Source organism: Nilaparvata lugens, chromosome 4, assembly GCF_014356525.2.
Source record: "Nilaparvata lugens isolate BPH chromosome 4, ASM1435652v1, whole genome shotgun sequence".
Classification (NCBI taxonomy): Eukaryota; Metazoa; Arthropoda; class Insecta; order Hemiptera; family Delphacidae; genus Nilaparvata; species Nilaparvata lugens.
Window position 1 is genome coordinate 53,740,328 of NC_052507.1, and position 21,977 is coordinate 53,762,304.

At 34.6% G+C, this 21,977-nt stretch overlaps 1 protein-coding gene across 2 annotated transcripts in view; it reads left to right on the forward strand.

Annotated features, from left to right (window-relative positions):
* The window catches only part of LOC111053043 (DNA-directed RNA polymerases I, II, and III subunit RPABC3), a 212,016-nt gene that overhangs the window by 121,222 nt on the left and 68,817 nt on the right, over positions 1–21,977 (forward strand). For both annotated transcript variants that reach the window (XM_039425852.1, XM_039425853.1), the window contains exon 2: positions 1,291–1,374. In XM_039425852.1, the coding sequence (XP_039281786.1) occupies positions 1,291–1,374 (84 nt within the window). The remainder of the gene's footprint in view (positions 1–1,290; positions 1,375–21,977) is intronic.

Consider the following 21,977-nt stretch of genomic DNA (forward strand, 5'->3'; position numbering starts at 1 on the left):
CTGTTAAAATTAAACTTTAATATTAGTGAGATACTAAGTATCCACTAACCCAACCCCCACCACAACCTATTCCATCTCCTTCATCCCTTACCACACATAGCCTTGTCATCTGAGTAAATTCCCACAGTCTGATGATGACCAACAACAGGTCGAAACGATCGTCACTACAAAAGTAAGTGTATTTTCACTTTAAAAGTGTTTTTTAAAATTCAAGTTTAATGATTGTAGTTAGTTGACTTATCAAAGTAAAGGCTCACTAATTCTTACAAACTCTATGGAATTTAATGAAACCATCATAAAATAGCGCTCATGAAATTGAATACATTATTAATAGTACAAACTCACTAATATGTATACAAAATTCAATAAATAAACTATTTATACTCAATACTCACTCACACATAGCCACTATTCTCTAACCTTCGGTTCTCTAACCTTTCTCATACACATATCTTTTAAATTTTCAATGCATATATTTTGATATTCAAGGTGCAATGACATCATCATCTTTGTATCCTGAACTCCAGTACCTAAAAACAAAAGAGTTTGAAGCCATAATTCTTCATGGTTAAGGAGGTCTCGAGCTTTGGTTTCTGTCCGCCCACGCATTTGTCTGACGGTGAATCGTAGTGGGGGGAATTTATAGTCTTGAGTCGTGAGACAGTGAATAGTATGCAATTTTGAATTGCATACATGCATCTGATATCGTTAGGCAACTGGTTTCAGAAATTATATTAAATTTAGATTCAGTCACAAAATTTTATTGTTTTGTAATGCTCACATTACAATATTTTTAGTTTAATTTACTGTTTTAAATCAGTGTTTTTTTATTTTATTTTTTTAATATCTATAGTAATCCTCTTCCAATCAGAGAGTATAGAATGGAATTCTATAGATAGTAGAATGTTACATTCTACTATCTATACTATATTATACAATAGAATTCCATTCTATACTCTCTGCTTCCAATTCGATTGATTGTCTTCCATGATCTGTTCAGCTAATCTCAGCTGAATTTCTTCTTTCTTCTTCCATTCCATGTTTACATCACAAATATGATCTTTACATCTCACATATTCATATTCATATATAAATTCACATTTTACATCTTCATATTTTGCATCTTACCTCTTACCAGGAAGTCACATATCACTATGCTTCGAATCGATTCGAAGTAACAATAATTATTTGAAGCAGTTATTTAAAAACAATTTTTCTGTGAATATTTGTACTTATGACATCATTACATGAATTAAAACAATAAAACTAATTAATTTTCCAATTTTTTAGTGAGCCGACTCCACTGCGAGAGCGAGTCTTTCAAGATGGATCTCATACTGGATGTCAACACATGGCTGTATCCCATGGATCTTGGTAAGTGCATTTTCAAATTTCCAAAATGATTAACATTATTCGACCATCCATGCATCTCTCATCTGTATTCATGTATTATGACCGATTATGAACCGTATACCAGTATTATGACGAATTAAGTTTCAAACAAAATTAGATAATTCGTTAAAATTATCTTTTTCCATTCAAGCAAAACCCTCACATCTATAAAGGAATAAAAAACGGCTTAAAGATGTACGGGTTAGGAAATACATGAATGACGCATCATCACGTATCAATTTCAAAATCAATTTTCTTATGGAAAAGTGCAAATCTTATGAAGATTATCCACATAATTTTAAACAAAATAATAAATAATTACTTTATTATTTTATGTTTAATGAGATTGCATCTTACAACACCAAATTTTCTCCGGTGCAAAGCACGGATTATTTGCCAGTGTATATAATTATATACATTTTTAGTTGATACACATCAAATCTCCATCTTTGTTGTTTTGTTTTACGACTTTGTACCATTAGGTTTAATACGTTCAACTGCAACACTGTACCACGAATCAGTTGGTTGGTTTTCTTTGGTTCAGAACATTTCTTGTACGATACTGTTACAGGTTTCATATTTTATTGTATTACCAGCTAAGTCTTTAATTTATAATTTTTTATTCTGTGTTATTGTTAGATAGATTTCCTTCTTATCTGTAGTCATAACTTCTTACTAATTTTGCTGCAAGCTCGACATTTCAATTCACAATTTTATATTCTGAGTTATTATCAGATTGTTGGTACCCTTCAGACTTGTAGTACATATTTCAGCACAAGCTCTCTACAAGTTGGATAAGTAATTTACTATTTTATGTTCTGAATAATTGTCTGTGGTTTCTGACTTCTTAGATCTAATATATAATTGTTACACGTTCTATATTTGATTAACAATGTTGCATTATCAGTTTCACTAGTTGTCGTATATTTTAGCACAAGTCTACGGCAAGTTTGATATTCAATTTCAAATCCTATGTTGTGGTTGCAAATGATATATTGTCAGTTGGTAGGGCTCTCTCAGTTGTCACCGTGCCTTTTAACACAAATTAACACACTAGTTTGCTGCCTACTCGATATTCAATTTACAAGTTTCTCGCTAATCTACTGAACTGCAAAATAAGTTTTATTTACAAGATAAGTAGTTGATAACATTGAACAGCTACGAACTGGTTGCTTGCATCCGGTTCACCAACCTAACCTGTACTTATTGCTAGCAATTAAGACCGGTGTTATGTAATTGACTTTAGATCTAATTGGTTGTGAATGTATTCGATGCTGGAAGAGGGTTGTTCTTAGAAATGGACTGCGATCGAGTATTTAAGCTTGAAAAATAGAGTTTGTCAATGAATATCTGGACTTGACTCAATTGTGCTATGTACACTTCTACAAATTCACAATAGATTTGATATAATCTCTATTTGATATTCGATAACCTAAAATATAAATATCTTGTTTCGAGAGTTTATGTCTAGGTCAGGTCTTCAACTGTTTGTGGACATATTTATGTCAATTAACAAGAAGGTGAACTTGGAAATCTTCAATTAATTAAAATCATCGCCATATTTTTGGAACATTTTATATATAAATTTTGAGAACATCATCACTTTTGAGCTGAGTCTGTTTTACCATAGAAGAATTAAATTCTCAGTTTTAATTGATTTTGGTTGTCCTTGTACTCTCCAAATATTTAATGATTTATCATTGGTTATCCAGTCATCAGATGAGTAATTAATGAATCAGTCAGTGTTCGTAACAGTGATGTATTGTTGTGAAGTATTGAATTCGGTGAAAGATTGTTGAGGTAAATAATGCAAAACATGAGGCTAATATTATTTATTATTAGAGTGCAGCCAATATTGTATTTAGTGGCAATGAATAACTCTCTTCCAAATATTTGATGATTTATCATTGAATATCCAGTCATCAAATGGGTCATTAATGAATCATACAGTTAGTGTTTGAATTAGTGATCATTTTTTTCGGTGAAAGATCTCAAGATTGAGGCAAATAATGCAAAATATAAGGCTAATATTATTTATTACAAGAGTGCAGGCAATATTGTATACGATAAGTGAGGTGGCAATGGAAAACTTCCCACAGTTATCAGCTGTCGAATATTTTACATTTTTCGATTTCTTCCAGTTTTCTATGATTGGAGACTTTTCAGAAAGATAAGTACCGTACTTGGTGCTTTGAAGGCTGTCAATGTTAGGTGTTAGCTCTTTTTGCTTTCCTCTTTCCCTTTTCTTGACTGCACGATTATAATCGATCGATTTGGAGGATGATCCAGAGAAAATGGGTAGGAAGTAAAATGAAGGTGAGAAGGAAATGAAGAAGAAATATACGAAGAAGACGTTGTTGGAGGAGGATGCGGATTAGGAAACAGGAAAAGTGGAAATATTAATCTTCTTTTCTCTCTCTTTATCTTATCCTCTTCGTTCTCCATACTCTTCTGAAATACTCTCTTTTCCTTTTCTTATATTTTTCCCCACATAGACTTACTCCATATCCTTACCCTCTTCTCTGCAAATTTCGTTACTTCCCACCAGCTCCTTAATCCCATCTTTTCACAAAATGACCTTGGTTGTCGAATCTAATCCTCTTTTTCTTCTTATCATTATCCTTCCTCTCCATTCGTCCAACTATGCTTCGTCTGTCCTGCATTTTTGTTCGTTTACTGTGAATTTGGAAGCTCTTGTACACGTGTCAATACTTGCAACCTTCGTGTGGCCTTCAAATGTCGAATATCTGATATTGTGGCGGCTTAACTTATAATCTCATCAATTTCTTACTTCCATTTTAGCGTGAGATCTCTAGTTTTTTTTCGAAAATCTATATTGGATTATCTTGCCCCGCGGGTACTTCAGCATTTTTCTTTTTGTATTGTAGATGTTCGTCTGTTATTTGAATGTTAGTTGACCTCTCGAATTATTTTGCTTCAGGGTGTGATTTGTTTGTCCTGCTCTTTGAACTATTTTATCTCCCCCTTGTCTAGCAGATCAGAGGTTCGGAACCCACTTTCAACTGTATGTACATTCATCTGAAATTATCATATCTTTCATTGCTCATATCTTTCATAAATTGATTGAACGGCATGAGTCCCAACCTAAGGTGAATTATTTTCAAGATTGCAAATATTACTAGTACAATTAATCATAGTAATAACTAACAAGCCTCAGTGACTTAGTGATTTCAGTAGAAATGATGAACTTCTTGTTTCAAGAATATCTTCCTTGCAATAAATGGTTTGGCCACAAAGTATCGGATATGATTGGTAATATCATTTCAATCTAAAAATATCTAGCCTTTCGTGCAAATGTGCACTTGGTACTTGGCCTTGACAGTGAATATTTATCAACATATAGATCCGGTAACAACTTCAAAGATGATAAAATTTGTAATGTATTGACATTATAAATTATATTCTGTGTTCATTTGGATTAGAATATAGTACCGGTACTGTATTAATTCAGTTCAAAAATATGGAAGTACTGGCTGTGTAGAAATGAGAACATCATATCATACGGCCCGTTTTCATCATGAACATGATATTACAGGAACAATATTATATAATTAGGCCTATATTAGCTGATTTAATATGATAAGTGCAGATGAACTACAATACTGGGGCGGCTTGAGATGGGAGTATAAATATTTGAATAAAATCAATATTCAAGCTGCTTCTAAAATGGGTTTCATGTTTGAGTCAGGTCTATTAATAGATGCATCAGTTGGGTCACGTGGTCTATGGCTTTTAAGACAGGTGCCTGTTCTGCATTGTTACAATGGACTTGTGGGTGGTTCTATCATTATACAGTATTGCAATCATTCGTCCTGTCGTTCATCGCTCATTTATCCATCCACCTATTGAATTACTACACTATTATTCATTATTGATAAATAGTGTTCATCATCGATGAATAATTATTATTCATTGATATGTAGTTGATAAGATTTGATGAATGGTAAATTATCTATATTGAATAAATACGTAGACTAGAGGTAGAGCTGAAAACAGTTCTCTGCAGTTCAAAATAGAATATCGGGGCACCGAGCTTCGCTCGTCATTTATTTATTGACTTTTGATAAACCGAACACAATTCTTTAAAATGATTGGGGAAGTACTAACAGGCACAGCCAAAAATTGTTTTTTCCCCGAATTTTGATTTATACACTATAAATAGTACAGAAAGTAAGTTATGTTCCATACACTTGAATTCAGGTTCAATTTTCTGTTCAAACATTTGAAAACAAAAAAATTATAATTTAGATTATATACAAACCAAATCGAATAACAAAATAAAACTCACTAATCACTACTAGAAATTATCAAATAATGATCAACTTTGAAAATTATGATATACTCTAGTTTAGGAGGATTATCATGTCATATCAACATATCAGATTATGTTGATCAAGTCGATTAAAATTTGTCTAGCTAGATAAAATTTCTCGCTGATTGATTATGATTACACAGCTGGAAATAATTTTGTCTCTCTCCCACACAGGCACATGCATCTTCTGTTATCGAGAGACGACGAAATTATCATATTTTTTCCAAGAATGAATTATCCTTTTAATGTCGTTCAACGAGTTTTCCAAAGAATGAGATCTAGTGCAATCGAATCTTAATACCATAAACCTACTATGTTCCAAATTTCGTGAAAATCGTTAGAGCAGTTTTCGAGATCCGTAAAACATAAATAACCAGATATAAAAATAACCAGATATATACAGAAATTGCTCGCTTAATATAATAGGATAAATATCGACAATATGAAACAAACCATACAACTGAAAGAAATTATATTATTAGGTACTCTACAGAATGAAATTTTTAGGAATATATAAACAAAATTGTTGTAATTAATGTACAATCTATTGGAAGACGACAGCAAGTATGTATGTAAATCTCAGCATGCTACAAAAATCCTATTATAATCATCATACGGACTCGAATAACAAACCTTAGTCAAGAGTTGGATGATTCTGATTTGAAAATATTTCACAATGTAGACTCTTGAACGGTACGAAACAATTGTAGGAGCAAAAGTTCTCCTCCTCTTGAAAACACAAAGGTTTTTCCGGATTTTAATGATCAGAAATGGAAAGGTATGGAAAACCAGGAGTGGAAAACTTTTTTCTGATCTGATAGAAAGGCTCGTATACAGGGTTTCTCTTTTTACGTTCTCATCTGCTGAATTTTTCTTCCGTTGCTCTGTCCTGTATTCCTTTTTAATTATTTTCTCCACCTACCTCCCTATTGTTGTTCTCTGTCAAATGTGAAATGTTATAGGTTAGAGACTCTATTCAACAGTCCGATTCACCCTTGTAAAGCTGCGTACACATATACGCGCCTCCAACCCGCACCGAGCACGCTCCGCCCTCGTACCGCCCTCGTTCCGCCCTCGTTTCTCCATCGCACCACAGTCGCAATCGCTCTGCTGGAGTGACGTTCGGTTGCGGAGCAGAGCGAAAGTCTGTACGCACCTTAATGCTTCAATTAAAGAATTTATGTGTTGTTTACTTTTATCAATTTGATTGAACTTGATAATTGATGGTGTTGAGATTTGAATAATTCCAAATTACTATATTTTTCTCTTTAAATAGTGAGCTTGAACCAAGTAGTAACGTTGGATGAATTGATAAATATTCCCCGAATCTCTGAATAATAATAAATCTCAGTGTGATCAATCTATTTCGTATCAGTAACTTTTGCAAAAATTATACACTATTGCCGTTAATACAATACTCTTTTACTCTAAATCATGTTAATTCATACCGTTCAATACAAATAAATTGAATGCCAACAAAAATTTGCGTAGTTTTATCAATCGATACCAAAAAGTAGTCAGAAATTAACCTTCTTGATCATTGATTAGACCTATTTCCCATTAACTATTACCAGACCTGATTCGACCAAGTCACTGTATATTCATTCCAAATATTACATTATAATGTACTAGAGTAGATAAAGATAAAAGATTAATTTGTTAGCTGCGGATAGTGTAATACAAACTAGGTATTGCTATAATTTTCTATATCATGAACTATGAATATCAAATATGTTACTGGTGTTTGGTACCAACAAGAATCACATAGCTGCTGGAAAGTGAGTGGAAAACATGGAATTTAGAATATTTCGCATGACGTCAAATCACTGTAGGGGTATGGGAGAAGCTCTTGTATTGTGGGAGGGGAAGAACTCTCCCATTGATAACAGTCCCTTGAGCTGGCATTGATGTATGCCCCCCCCTCTTGTGAGTGGGGGAATCCTCCTGTTTGATCGGAGGGGGAGGGCTCAGATCCCCTCTTGTTACTGCCAATCACAGAGTTAGCAGGGAAAGCCTGTGAAAAGCTACATTTCAATAGCCTGACCTATTTTCCTGAAGTTGAAGTGTGTCGTAATAGGCGAGCTTTTATTTTCCTCTTGCAGAGTTTGTTGGGAATTATCTGTGTTGAATGAAGGATTTGAGGTGGAAATTTTCGAAATGAATAGCAACAGTTTAGTGTTTAGTGCGATCATATTTAAACTTATTCGCCGAACATTAGTTATTTAGAGTGAGTAATTCAAATTCACGTTTTTTTTTCATTGATTCAGACAAACCATTTAGAGAGTGAACGAATGCTGTAAACAGAGAGAGAAACCAACGTTCCTGATGCAGTTTTGAGGCAGAATATATTCAATTCAGTTCATGAATAGACAGCAGTAGCCTATGTAGTTTAATAGTCCACAATAGTGGATACTCGGCTATTGAATTAGCAATAAAACCTTCAATCTTTTTAAAGCTTAATCAGTCTATAGTTTATAGTAGATGCTCCGAATTTGAAACAGAGACTTCCTATAAACAGCTCCCTCAATTTCAAGTTCCAAGATTTCAAAGACTTTTGGTATAGTTTGAACAAAAGATACTACCAGGTAATCTATAACAGATAACCGATAAACTGATAATCCAAATAAAATAATGGACAATCAGTTGGCCTGTTGTTGAAGAGTTTCAACAACATTCGGTTCGGTACGTTTTCGGTTTGGTTCGGTTCGTTATCGAAAACGAATGAGGCTTTCATACATGCCAGGTTTTAATTCGTACGGTTCTAATTAGGTATTTTCTTCTCAAACACAGCTGTGTTTGGATTTTCACAATTCATGCTGGTATATTTAAATATAACAGCTTGTGTAAAATTTTGATATGCTACTTCTTAAAAAACAAAATTTTAAAATAAATTAAAAATTGTGGATTATTTGAATAGTTTCTTTTTGATTATGTTAATTTTGGATTTTCAGAGAGATGATTTTTTTAATTGAAAATTTGTTCTTGCTTTGACACATGGTATATAAACTTCATCTCTTCTCTCCATTGATGAAATCATATAATATTCCTGGAAAAAAAAATTCCCTGAGTTTTAATTTTTATCTTTCATAATTATTTTTTATCAAACTATTCATTGAGAAAAAAATGTTCCTGTGAACTAACAGAAATGAATTGACCATATGATTTTGACTTGGAAAATTTTGAAACAGGCAATCACGATATCAGTTCAAAATAAAAACAAAAAAGGCAAGCGTGTGTAAAAGACTTTGTTTTTTCCCGTTTCCCTAGCAACGAATTCGAATATGATGAAACCTATTCGTGTCGAGGGGGCGTTCGGTGCTTTGCGGTTGCTATTCGGTACTGAATTCAAACCGAATCATCGTTTCACACTTATTGGAATTTGCCAAAAACTAACCGAAAACGAAACGAACCGAACCGAAAGTGTGTGAAAATAGCCTCTCGCTAGCAACGAATTGAAACCTGATGGAGTTTATTAGAGTCAAGTGGACGTTCGGTTCTATGCGGTTTCCATTCGGTACCGAATTCAAACCGAATTACCGTTTTACACTTATCGGAATTTGCCAAAAACGAAAAGAACCTGAATGAGTGTGAAAGTATCCTTACGCAGATAGAAATAAAAGTAGAACTTCTTTCAAATCCAAATAAAACGGATCTGTATACAACATAAATAACATGTCTTCAGAATTTGACTTGGAATCATGTCTTTAGTAATCGAGTGTTCGTCATGTTCTTCGGAGATTGACTGAGAATAATAATAGACTGTAATAAAGGAAAGAAATTGAATCCAATAGGACCAAAAAAATAATGATGGGATGCAATATTTCAAAGAGGCTAGAAAGCGCTAAAGCAGGCAAAATAGAGGAGTGAGTTGTCTGAAAAAAAAAATATTGCTAAAACGAGTTCTTATCCGTTTGTGGGTGCAGTCAATATGATGCACCAAAAAAGGGGGGCTGAGCCTTCCCAACCCCCCCCCTCACTGAGACTAACACAAGCGCCCCTTTCCCATCAACCAAAGCAGTTTCACATGATGGATTTGGCAATTTTCTTCTCTTCTTCTGTTCGCCTCTATTCTTCATCTTTTATTTTTCTCCTGTTTCTTTTTACATCTTGGTTATTAGCCAGAACAGGCGAACTGAGGGGTAAAGTGAAGGGGGAAGCTTGCAACAATGTTGTAGTGCAACTAAGAAAGATTGTTGAGATGAGAATGCGAATAGGTACTTATGTATCAAGGTGATATCACATAAATATTGTACGGAACCTGTACGAACCAGTTCACAGATCTGTACGTCATGCTGATGTCGATTCTAGAGTTACCCTGCCGTGACGAATGATTGTGGCATTATTTATTTATTTAGAATTTACAGTAGAAACAGAAATGTTGTGGATTTTCTCCACAACAAGGTGAAATTAAAGAGATGTTGTCAGTTCCACATGATCATGTAGAACAACATATTTTGTGGAACTGACAAAGTCTCTTTTTCACCTCAGTTTATTTATTCTATAGTAGAAAAATATTATTCTACTTGAGGAAAGGCTACAGGGTTATGCCAAAGACTATCGTTCCTCCTATATTCATATGCCAGTCCAAATGTAGGTTACAATCATAGAATGCAAGCACTCTCAATTTGTTTGATGGAGCATCTAGTTGTGATTTTCAAAAATATCTGGAGTTTCATGGTCGATCGGATAGTAATTGTTTTCATATAAAATAATATCCTATGTGGAACTCTCAAATCAAACGGTCAGCATTGATCGAATTAGAAGCGTTGGTGTTACTTATAAGGAATGCTGAATGTTGAAAGTGAATATCGCTGTAGGCAGTTCGTGAGGATAATGTAGGAGCCACAGAGAGTACAATCACTGTAAGATATTATCATAATGAGGAATGAGGGAATCCTGTTGTGATTCCAAAAATATCTGGTTTTAAATGGATGATTGATAAATGATAATGGAATATTTACTCCTCTTCTTCAACTAACTGTATTTGAGCTGAGACACGAAGAAGTAGGTAAGTTTTGTAGATGGGTTCGATGTTTGATGGGGGGGGGGTTGATGAAGGGGTGGGTAGTGGATCAGCTGAAACACACTTACCAGAGTTATCCAATATTTTGTGAGAGGGGTGGGTGGAGAGTGAAGTAGATTCACTAGTTTTGCAGTTGGTTTGGGGGTGTTGGATATCCCTATTGCGCAGGGCTGGATCGATCCTGTGTGACGCAATTGGGGGGCCCTCTTGGGGGTCAAGAGGGGGTGCACTTCACATTGCGCTGTACCGCTGTCCCCCCTTCGCTATATTTCAAAGTCAAGGTTAGCTGTTTGGTTTGGGATTCTCCTCCTCCTCCCTCACCTCCTTCTCCTCACGGTCGTTCAAGGTTGTCGGTGGCCAGGTAGGGGGTTCTGGGGAGTTTGGGGGCCCCCGATGGGGGGAGGCAACCCAACTCGGCGCCGCATTGCAGAGAGACTTGGCTACTCGACGACTCTAGAACCCAGAGACTAGCAGACATTCGCCAACCTCTCTAGAGGAGAGTTCAGTCTCTTTCTCTCTCTCACACACTCTCTATCTCCCTCTCTCTGAACCATCTGATCGGTGATGGTGTAGGTGATCGGAAATGTATCTAATATTCTAGACAGTTGTTGAAGTGTCAAAGTAATCCAAGCAGTGAGTACGTGGCTTCATTCATACGAAAACTTCAGTCTTGATTTGCCGGTCGGATTTTAAAAAGTCGGTGTTTTTCCCGAAGTAGGTTACTTGAGAAACCTCTGTGTATCGAGTAGTAATTTATCTGTAAATTTATCACAAACTTTGTACTTTTGGACAGTTTTGAACAAGATTTATAGAATTTCATTCGGTCGAGCTTTGAAATGTTACTAAGGAAACCTCTATGAAAATTATACTGTATTAATAGTTTGATTACAATTTGGACAGCCATCAGTTATTAACTTACACGGTCCTAATTTGATTTCCCAGTATCAGAGCTACGTGACTATCCGGTGCAATATTGTGTTGAAGCTCTGTGAGGCGGATACAATTCTACAATTTAATAGATTTGTTCATTATCTGTGGTAATTCGGGCAGTTCTACACTCCTGATCGTTTTGTTGAGGAAAATCTCGGTTGCCGGTTCATTATGTTATTTAAACAGGACAAATCTCTCTTTTAACACCCGTTTTTTACAATTTTGGCTCTACAATAACGTTCGTATTTTACGGTGTTGGCAAAATATCTGTCTCTGGAAATCCGTGTAAATTCGGACTTTAAAACCACACCCTACAAAAGGGGACTCCTATTTACATGGATTTTGGCTGCGATGTGGTTCAAGAACTGTGATTGTGGTGCACCGTCGTTCAACGCTTTGAACTGTCATTCTCCTATGGATAACAATTGTGGTGGCGAGATGAATTGTCAAAGGTAGGCATTTGTGATTCACATTGTTTTCTTGTTTTTCTAGTGAGGTACCTTGTAACTGTTATCAATCCCTTTAAATAAAACCAATGCCTCCCATTCAGTCAATGTCATTATTGACAGTTCTCACTATAGACGATTTTTTCTGATAAATGTTATGTGTTCTAAACGTTTTTAAGAAAGAAAGGTTTGGAAAAAGGGGTTTGTCAAATCTGGTATATATTCGTATGTACTGTAGATACTGTATATATACTGTATAATGCTTAGTTGTGTGGGTTAAGTAGAAGAGAGCGTAAAATCAAGCTTTTCATTTATTTGGCTATACAAGATATTCGTTCAAGTACTGTTTTTGTAGAATGGAGGAAGTTGTATTCTTCAATAAAAATCTTTCAAGACATTACCATTTTTTCTTATCTGGGACTATGTTATTTAAGAGGAACAGTTTGGAGTTGAACCACAGTTGATTGTCTGCAGCTTTTAATAAGTTGTGTTCTTTGAATGAGCTATTCTATGATGTGGCTCAGTTATTATCAATAAAGTATAATATGATGAAAACATTCCTGTCGGATTGGGATCCGAACCCATGATACTGATGGTGAACCGAATTTGAATTGCTTCATTATAAGTTAGTACATTTCGTTGCGAATCAAGCGCCATTGAATTCTGGAGAATTGTTCTTCAAATGTTCACTTTTAATTTGTAACGGGGATGAACTTGCTTGACATTTGCTAGTTAAAGTTTTCAACTTTGACGACAGATAATGTGGTGACAAGTATTAATCCATTTATTCTCTATTGCTAACAAATAATGGAATAGCAAGTATAAATACGACATTATCCATGCTTCCACCAAAGTTTAAGATCGATAATCTTGGACATAGCTGTAATTGTGACGCATTCGCCTGTCATTGTTTGAAAAATTGATGAATTAGAGGCTAGACATTACTTATTATTGGACTGATTGTTTATTCAGTTGTCCGTTGAAAAATTCATGAGCTCCCATCCTTGTTTATTCGGATTTCTGTTGAAAAATTGAAGTAATGCTGGATTGAGATTGGTGGCTAGAAGCCTTGAGCTCGACTTGATAACATCTTGTAAAACATTATTTAAAATGTTTTCTCAATTATCAAGTTTGACCTACTCAGTTTCAGGTATTCAAGTTGTCATTTATTATACATGATATTTCTCATCAAAAATACATGAGTTTTCAGTTTTTGTAACAGAAATCACATGTCTCCTCCCATGCCTCTTCTTACTTCCTTACTTAAGTTTGTAGAGTGAATGTTGATGTTGTGGAACTTTTCCATAATTGATAAGACTTGAGATATTGTCAAAAAATCCACTTTTTATCAAAATAAAGTTTATTTTTATTGAAATAATGTGGATTTTTTGTCAATATCTCAAGTCTCTGAAATCACTTCTCCATACATCTTCTTCTTATCCTTTATCTAAAAATCTCACTAAAAGTAATCTCTCACAGACTTTAGTTATTTAATACTGTAGCTACCATCATTCAAGATATTAGTCAATTGGATGCGTTCTAGAAAGCCGTCCTCTGCATGTAAGAATGGAATCACATCATCATTCCTCAACAAATTTCACTCTTCAATTTTTTGTTTTATTTATCGACTTGTCAATTATAGCCGAGCGTTTCCGTTCCTACAAGGAAAACTGCCATAATTTAGCAATAGGCGTGAAGGAAAAAACAAACAATTTTCAATTATAACAAACCTGAGCACTGTGTGTGTGAATGTTGGATAGAGAAGGAAGATCAGAGAAAGAGGTGTGACGTCATAGTATTGAGTCAGGTGATCGGTGATGCGCCTTTAAGCCACTCCCCTTTCAGGGGGTACTGCTCCTCACATTAGGGGGTACCAACACTCTTTTGGGGGGTATGGTGAGGGGGGTTCCTCCCCTTCACTCAAATTGCACTTGCTGCTGATTGTGAGATTCCCTTTAAACTGCCACAATTTGTTGAATGGGGAGCATCGATGCTATTTTTAATAAGAAATGCTGACAGTTAGAAGTGGATGTGGTTGAAGTTGTATTGCTTCTCTTCATGATACTCTCGTTTTTTTCTAATGTTGATTTCCAGTGTTTGATTAATTAATGGTATTGTTAGATAAGGAGAGAAGTTGAGTATAATGCCTATCTGTTGTAGTTGTATTTACTTGAAACAGTCAGCATCAAATACTTGCTTCTCATTCAACCTAAGTTGGCAGTTTGCAATTAATTTAACTATAATTGTATTTTATTGCAACATTAAACCGAGCAGCTCATTTTTTGTATAGTGATATACACTTTCAACTGTCATAATTTCTTATAGATAACATCAATGATTCCCATTCTACCAATACTAAGTGCCGGTTGCACAAAAGCCAGTTAAATTTTAATCGTGAATTATTCCACGAGAATCAATCACAGAAGCCACCTTTAAAAAAAAGCCTTTTCAGAAGGTTTTTCTATTGGTCCTCGTGAAATTAATCACTGTTAAAATTTAACTGGCTTTTGTGCAACCAGGCCTAAGAGTTACAAGTGAAATGTAGGTGTGAATTGTAGAATACGTAGGTAGTTGACCGAGCGAAGTGAGGCCTGGTTCATGTCGACGGTTTGGCATTTCTCTTAATGTTTAAATGTTTGAATGTTTAAATGTTTATTTGTTTAAATTTTTTCATGTTGCGCATTTACTGCGAAACGTGGTAATAGATTTTCATGAAATTTGACAGGTATGTTCCTTTTTAAATTGCGCGTCGTCGTAAATACAAGGTTTTTTGGAAATTTTGCATTTCAAGGATAATATAAAAGGAAAAAGGAGCCTCCTTCATACGCCAATATTACCGTAAAAATCAGACTATAGAATTATTAATCATAAATCAGCTGTCTAGTGGACTATAATACTGCCCGTTCAAAAACATCGAACATCTTGAAAATTGTATCTTTCCATCAACGTTGTAGACAGTTGCAGCCACACCTGATAACAGCGCTCACACTCACATTCCGGGACGACACGTCACGGTACGATATAGGACAGAAAGCTCTATGTTTATTGAGGATTTTTTCTAGACATTTTTAATTGATAAATTATTTATTAATTTTTGAGAAACATAACGGGTCAATGTAACTCACTGAGCACGAGGTCTACTGTTCACAGAACTACTAGTATTTCAGGTGTTATTTGTTAGTTTTGTTGTGTTGAAGCTGAAATAACTTCCATAAACATTCTTCCAATTAAAAAAAAACAAGTACTACTGCACTTTTACTTTCAATCTACTCACAGTAGAAGTCCAAAAGTTCTACTATTCTTGTATTTTGTACCTTGTAATCTACTATTCCTAACGCTGTTTTTCAAGTTGAAGTTGCGTGGATTATTTACAATTAGATTCTTTATAATATCCGGTATAATGTTAGTCATACCTTGGAAATTAATTAAATTTTGTCCGAGAAACATTGTGAGGTGTATGTAGAAGGATTAGAATAAATAATATCTAGTAATTGTTTTGAGTGTAAAGCGTACTAAATATTATTTATGAGTAGAAAATTGCTTCTTGGTGGTTCGGAACCAACCTAAACTATAACCTCCATATACCCATGCACAAACATGGGTATCCTACGTGTGTATATCATCCTAAGTAAAAGACATAACAGCCTCGAATAATTTTCAAACCATATTTTTGGTTTCAAGGTGGATTTCGTTACGGTTAGTTCGCCATACATTGAACTCAATATTGTGATATTCACTTTATTCTATCAGCATTGGTTCAATGGCAAGCATTGATCTGATTAACAGGGAATACTGACAGTCGAAAATGACTCTCAGTAAGAACAAAGTGCGTGAAGCTAATTGTTGTACTGTACATGCGTTGCGTGATGAAGGGGCAGGGTAGGCTAATTGCTCCACTTGTATTCACGACTACTGTATGTATTTTCCCATTTGTGGATAGTTCTGTTAACGTATCCTTAGATTCACTTAAAACTGTCAGAACTCCTCACAAAAATCATCCTTGCCTTCCATTAATCTAATGCTGATAATAAAAAGTAAATCTCACTACAATAACCACTTACAAGAAAAAATTTACAGCGACTTTAATTCTTAGGGAGATCATTTGGATCAGTTCCAGTTTGCTGATTAAGCCAATGACTATATACACCTACTTATATAAAATATAATAGTAGTTGTATACTTGAATAACACACTATCAAATACCCTTTTTCATTGTTATCACAACCAGTTCCAACTCATGAGATTCAGCCTAATAAGATTCAATAACTTGAAAAAGTGTACTTGATAACTTATAATGTGTTTCAGTTTTAGTGGCCCTTTAGAGATAAGTAAGTAATACAGTATAATCTAACTTAATTTGTTGTGGTGAAGTTGATGTTGTAGTGGTTATACATATTCAATAACTCGAATTGTTACAATAATTATCTTTTTATAGAAAATAATTGGAAACTTGTCCTAATTTAGTGAACTCACTAGAAAAATGAGTTTACTAGAGATTGATAATGGACCACCATAAATACTACTTGAATAGTTTCGTAGTATTAGACATAATTACTTAGTATATTTTCATATAGATTGTTAATATAATTTTGTACGTTCACCATATACTATCATTTTTCATAAATAAGTGATAGAAACAATACCAAGCCGGTTCATTGTGGAAAGTTTTATAACTCGATCTCTCTCATAATATAACGCAAACATCATCGAAAAGTAATGAATCTATGCTATAATAAACGTTGTGGGCCCATTTTCTAGTTTTAAACTTTCTGTGATATATGACATCAGTGTGAGATTCGTTTGTGTTATGCCTTCTGCTGCTTATTTCTTAGCGTGCGTGTGAGATCTAGTTGAGACTGAATGAGAGCAATCTGTTTTGAACGAAACACGAAAGGAAGAGAAAGAGGAAATTGCGACACTACTTTTCGGCTCTTGTTTGACTAAATAGGTTGGCTGCGTTTGACTTGGAGCCCAAGCTGTTTGTTTCTAAGGCACAATATTTATCCACACTCTCTAGTTCATGCTTCCACCTTTAAATGACTTCTCTTGTACAGTATCATCTTTTCTTTTCTTTTCAGACCACTTTTATTGTTTAATTTATCATACATTCAACAATATCCAGATATTGATATCCATAAATCCAGACCATATCCATAATTTCATTCTGTTCATAATCCTCATCGAAAAATATAGTCTGTAAGACAGTTGAATATTAAACTATATTACTGACCTTGTAGATTGCAAAACGCAGTATTTTCTGTGAATTCTGTCGCAAAAAAGGCGAATTATATGAAAATCTTATATGATTTATTAATGATTCCATAGCTTCTATGGGAGCAGCATTTGAATAGGCCAATCAAGTAGGCTACTTATTCAATAGAACATTTCAAATTGCTCAACTACCTTGTTTGAAAACCAGTGTTGATTCACTTTGTTGTTATATTTGAAAAACCATCGTTTGATCACTGTATTTTGACTCAATTTCTCCCATATTTTACTGCTTTATTCTTTCTCCAATTTTCAACTAACCTTTCTACTATTTTATTTTTTCCCCAAAAGAAACCAACACATATAGAAACGCTAAACTTTGTATTGACGCAAATTTTTATTGAAATCGACATTTTATGAAGGTAGTAGTACTGACTGTCATGGTTCTTTATGAAGTTATGGATCAGGACCTTTGGGATCAAGGAGAAGGTTATGAGGATTTGAGAATTTTCATCACAATAGATGTCTAATCAGCTACTCTTGAGAACTACATACAGTATATCTTGAAATAATAAACAGACAACTCAATCACAAACAAACCTATTCCTCCTTATTCTCAACTTTTCTAATTTCAACAAATATCATATACCTGGTTGGTTTTTGAGGGCTATGAAATGCTATGTAGAACATCAAAACGTTTTGTTTCGGCTGACTTGAACAAACGAAAGACTTGAGATATGAATCCGGTTGAATGCAACTTTCGTTGTGATGTCGAGAAGCAAATTGTTTCGGCAAATATTGTATGTTCAAACAGAATCAAGGACAACAACGAGTTTATGCTGCGAGGCTCGTGATGTCATCGCTAGTAGTGAGATCCACTTCCAACTGTCATCATTCCCTACAAACAGCATCAACGCTTTCCATTCAACCAATGCTGCCACTTGGAATGCTACCCAGCTGCAGTGAGATTCAAATTGAACTGTCAACAGTGGTTGAATGAGGAGCATTGATGCTATTCATGTGTAATGCTGACAGTTTGCAGTATATCTCACTGTAGCAGACAACAAAAATGTGTCATCAATAACAATAATGCCGCCGACGACGATTGAAATTCACTTTGTTCAAGTTGTGAAAATGATGCAGTGACTGTTTGTGGTTCACATAACGAGCAACCTTCGATAGTGGGATATAAAAACCTTTAACTATAACCTTTAAACTATAATATAGTGAATATAACCAACTATGGTGTGATTCTCCTCAAACTGTCAACATTGTTTTAATGTAGTTCTCCATAAACTCTATATAATAAGTTAATTGTTCAAGTTTTCTGTAAATAATGTTTGAATAGAGTTTTCCAATGTATGTTCTGAATAACATTTCAAAAGTATAATCTGTTCTTCTCAAAAAACACAACCAAAACAAAGTTCTGCGACAAATCACCTGTTGGAACTAAAATAATGCTGGATGATGCTTCACTTGAACAAGTGTCTTACTTCAAGAACCTTGGTGTTGGGATCACGAATGGATTTGATAATGATGTGGATCTGAAACTGAACAGACATCTACACATATGTGGTACAATAAAATGCTGGTATTGAGAAATTTAAAATTTTATAAAGTGATGGCGGTACCAACATTATTGTATGGAGTGGAAACTTGGGTGATCAAGCAGAAAACAAAGTTCAAGCTGCAGAGATGCGTTTTCTTCCAAGTGTAAAAGGTTGCACAAAGATGGACAGATTCCGCAATGATGACATTAGAAATGAATTAGGAATATCATCATTAGCTACACAGCTTGAAATAAACAGATTGAACTGGAAGAACCATGTGGAACGAATGCCAGATACTAGAATTTTAAAAGCTGTCATGAAATATAGATCCTATGCTAGAAGGAATATTGGCAGACCTCTAAAAGGATGGTAAGATGAGTAGTTAACTAGTGATATCCTTTGAAACCGGAACAGGTGTGTACGTCCAATCCTGGAAAGAAGAACAAGAAGAAGAAAAAGAAGAAGAGTTTTCCATAAGCTCTATATAATAGAATTATTGTTTGAGTTTTCTGTAAATAATGCCGATAGTTAAATGTGTATCACTATGATACCATAAACAAGTTTTACGTTATTGTCTTCTTTGTGACACTTTCGTATGATGTTATCATAGCGAAGCAAACTCCATAATTGTAATCTTATTGATTTCTTATAAGTATGATTGTGTAGTAAGTGACGGAGATGGATAATATCAAGAAATTCTGGTTTAGTCTTCAATCTTCAAATTACTTATTCACTAGTAAACAGACAATCATTGTTTAAAGAAACTTGGAATTTTCCTAGCAAAGCGTGACACTTTTCCTTTTGGGAGTTTAGAAGGGTTTTAAAGATTTTCTGTATATTAGCGAATATCTTCAGATTATTATACTAGAGACCATTTCTTTTTTATGCTAAAAGTTATCGGTAATCCATCATGTATTATTAATAGTTCACCATGAGAAGATCCCTGGTTGTCATTCTTGAAAACTTGTCAGCAATGAAAACCAGGGCTCTTCTCGTAGTGAACTTACAATTTTCTCAGTACATTATCAGCTAATAGAAAAATGTGAAGCCTACAAAGCAGTTTGTCGGCTAGCAAAACTTGGCAACAAACAGGGAATTGAGAGAATTTATGGCAGTGAAAAAAGAGCTGAACGGCATTCTGGTTCACTTTCACTCTGTGACTAGCATTCAATGAAAACTAGACAGCCTTCACCTTCAACTTCAACTTCAACATGTCTTGTCATTCACCATATTAAGATCCTCTTTGAAATGTCAGCATTGATTGAATGGGAAGCAACCATGTTATTCATAATGAATGCTGAATGTTCGAAATGTATTTCGCTATAGAAGCTGTAACTAACTCACCATAACTACATTTCACTGTAGAACACATAAAACATACCCACATAAAACATACCCACATCCACCTTCAGTCACTGTTAATAAACGCCCTTTTCAAGTCGATATAACGGTACCTACTGAACACATCATGATAATGCTGCATTGGTGAACAGTGTTAAGTTGTCGGTTCAATATCAGCATAGACCATAGACCATTAATGCATCGGTATTCTGTTCTGTATGATATCAGTGATAAATTGATTCAGATTCCTCTATTCGTATGCATAACATAGCGCTAAAGTAATTGAAAGTAAGATTAATTTCATTGATGAAGCATAATAAACCTATGAATTGAACAATTCTCCAATGAATGACTTGACTGGAGGACGGTGATGAAAATAAAAAAAGAAGAAGAGAAGTACAGTAGAACGTCAATAATCCGGATTAATTGGGACCGGACCCCATCAGGATTATCAAACTATCCGGATTATCGAAATTACGTTAAAAAATCGGTCAGCACGCACTTTTCAAGAAACAAAGCTGTTAAAATTGCATATACAGTATTCAATTATTGGTAGGTAGAGTATAATGTATATTGTACATTAAAAACACGTTTTTCTCCAGTCGCCCGCTCTAAAGTAAGGAGCTTAGCGCCGAGGGCAGAAGGTACGAAAATTTTATTTCTTGCAAGAGACGAATCCGGGTTTTTGACGTCCGAATTATCGACGTTCTACTGTACATGCAAAAGAAGAAGATGGTGAGATCATAAGAAATAACGAGATGATGGAAGTGGCGAGAGATTATAGGGGGAAGTTTGAAGAAAATGAAAATTAGTCAAGGGGGTTGAGGAAAATGAAAATGTTTAGAATGCTGAGGAATATGAAGGGAGGAGAAGGGAAAGACCCTTCATATAAAAAAATAACAGAAACATTGTTTTGGGAGAACATGAGAGAAAATAAGTAGAAGAGATAAAATAAGATGAAGAGAGAAAATCAAAGAACTGTTGGAAAAGAAGAGGGGAAGGATGAAGAAGAGGGAGATGGATAACAAAGGAAGTAAAAAGGAGAAGATAGAGGGGAAAACAAAAACAAAGAAGAATGAGAAAGAGACAGAGTGAATACAGTTTTATGTACGTACATGTAAACCATCAGGAAGCAAACATATCGAGAACATCTGGTTACATTCGAAGCCAAGTTTGCCATTATTATTGCGAAAACCTACGCTTCCTTGCTCTGTTTTTGTGCGAAATTCCAGTGTAGTTTCGCAATGAAATTGGCAAACATCCTTGGCAAGGTCGGGTGAATAGATTTTAAATAATTTATTATTCCGAAGCAATTGCACACTGGGAATACTAGAAATGCTATAGAAATTATTACAACTTCTGAAGAGTATAAAAGTAGGCCTAATATAGGTGTTATAAAGTCCTTATAGGTGGGTAAGTTACACTTGAAAGGAAAATGTTTGTGTTTTTTTTTCAATCAATTAAAACTATATAATAGAGCTTTCATCCTCAGCTTCCAAATAGAGATAAAGCTGGAGGAAGTTGATAAATTGGCTGTACTATGAGTCACTACAGTGTTACTGGCTACTCCAACGTACAATCTTCAAAATCAATATAATAATATTTTATTTATACAGATATAATTATTTATACAAAATACATTCTTATTTGTCTTTATTTGAAGACATTTGTGTGATAATGTCTGTTTTGTGCGGATTTCTGGAAAAAGTCTGATTCAATTCTAATTTGCATATTTTCTAAAGGTTGTATTGGTA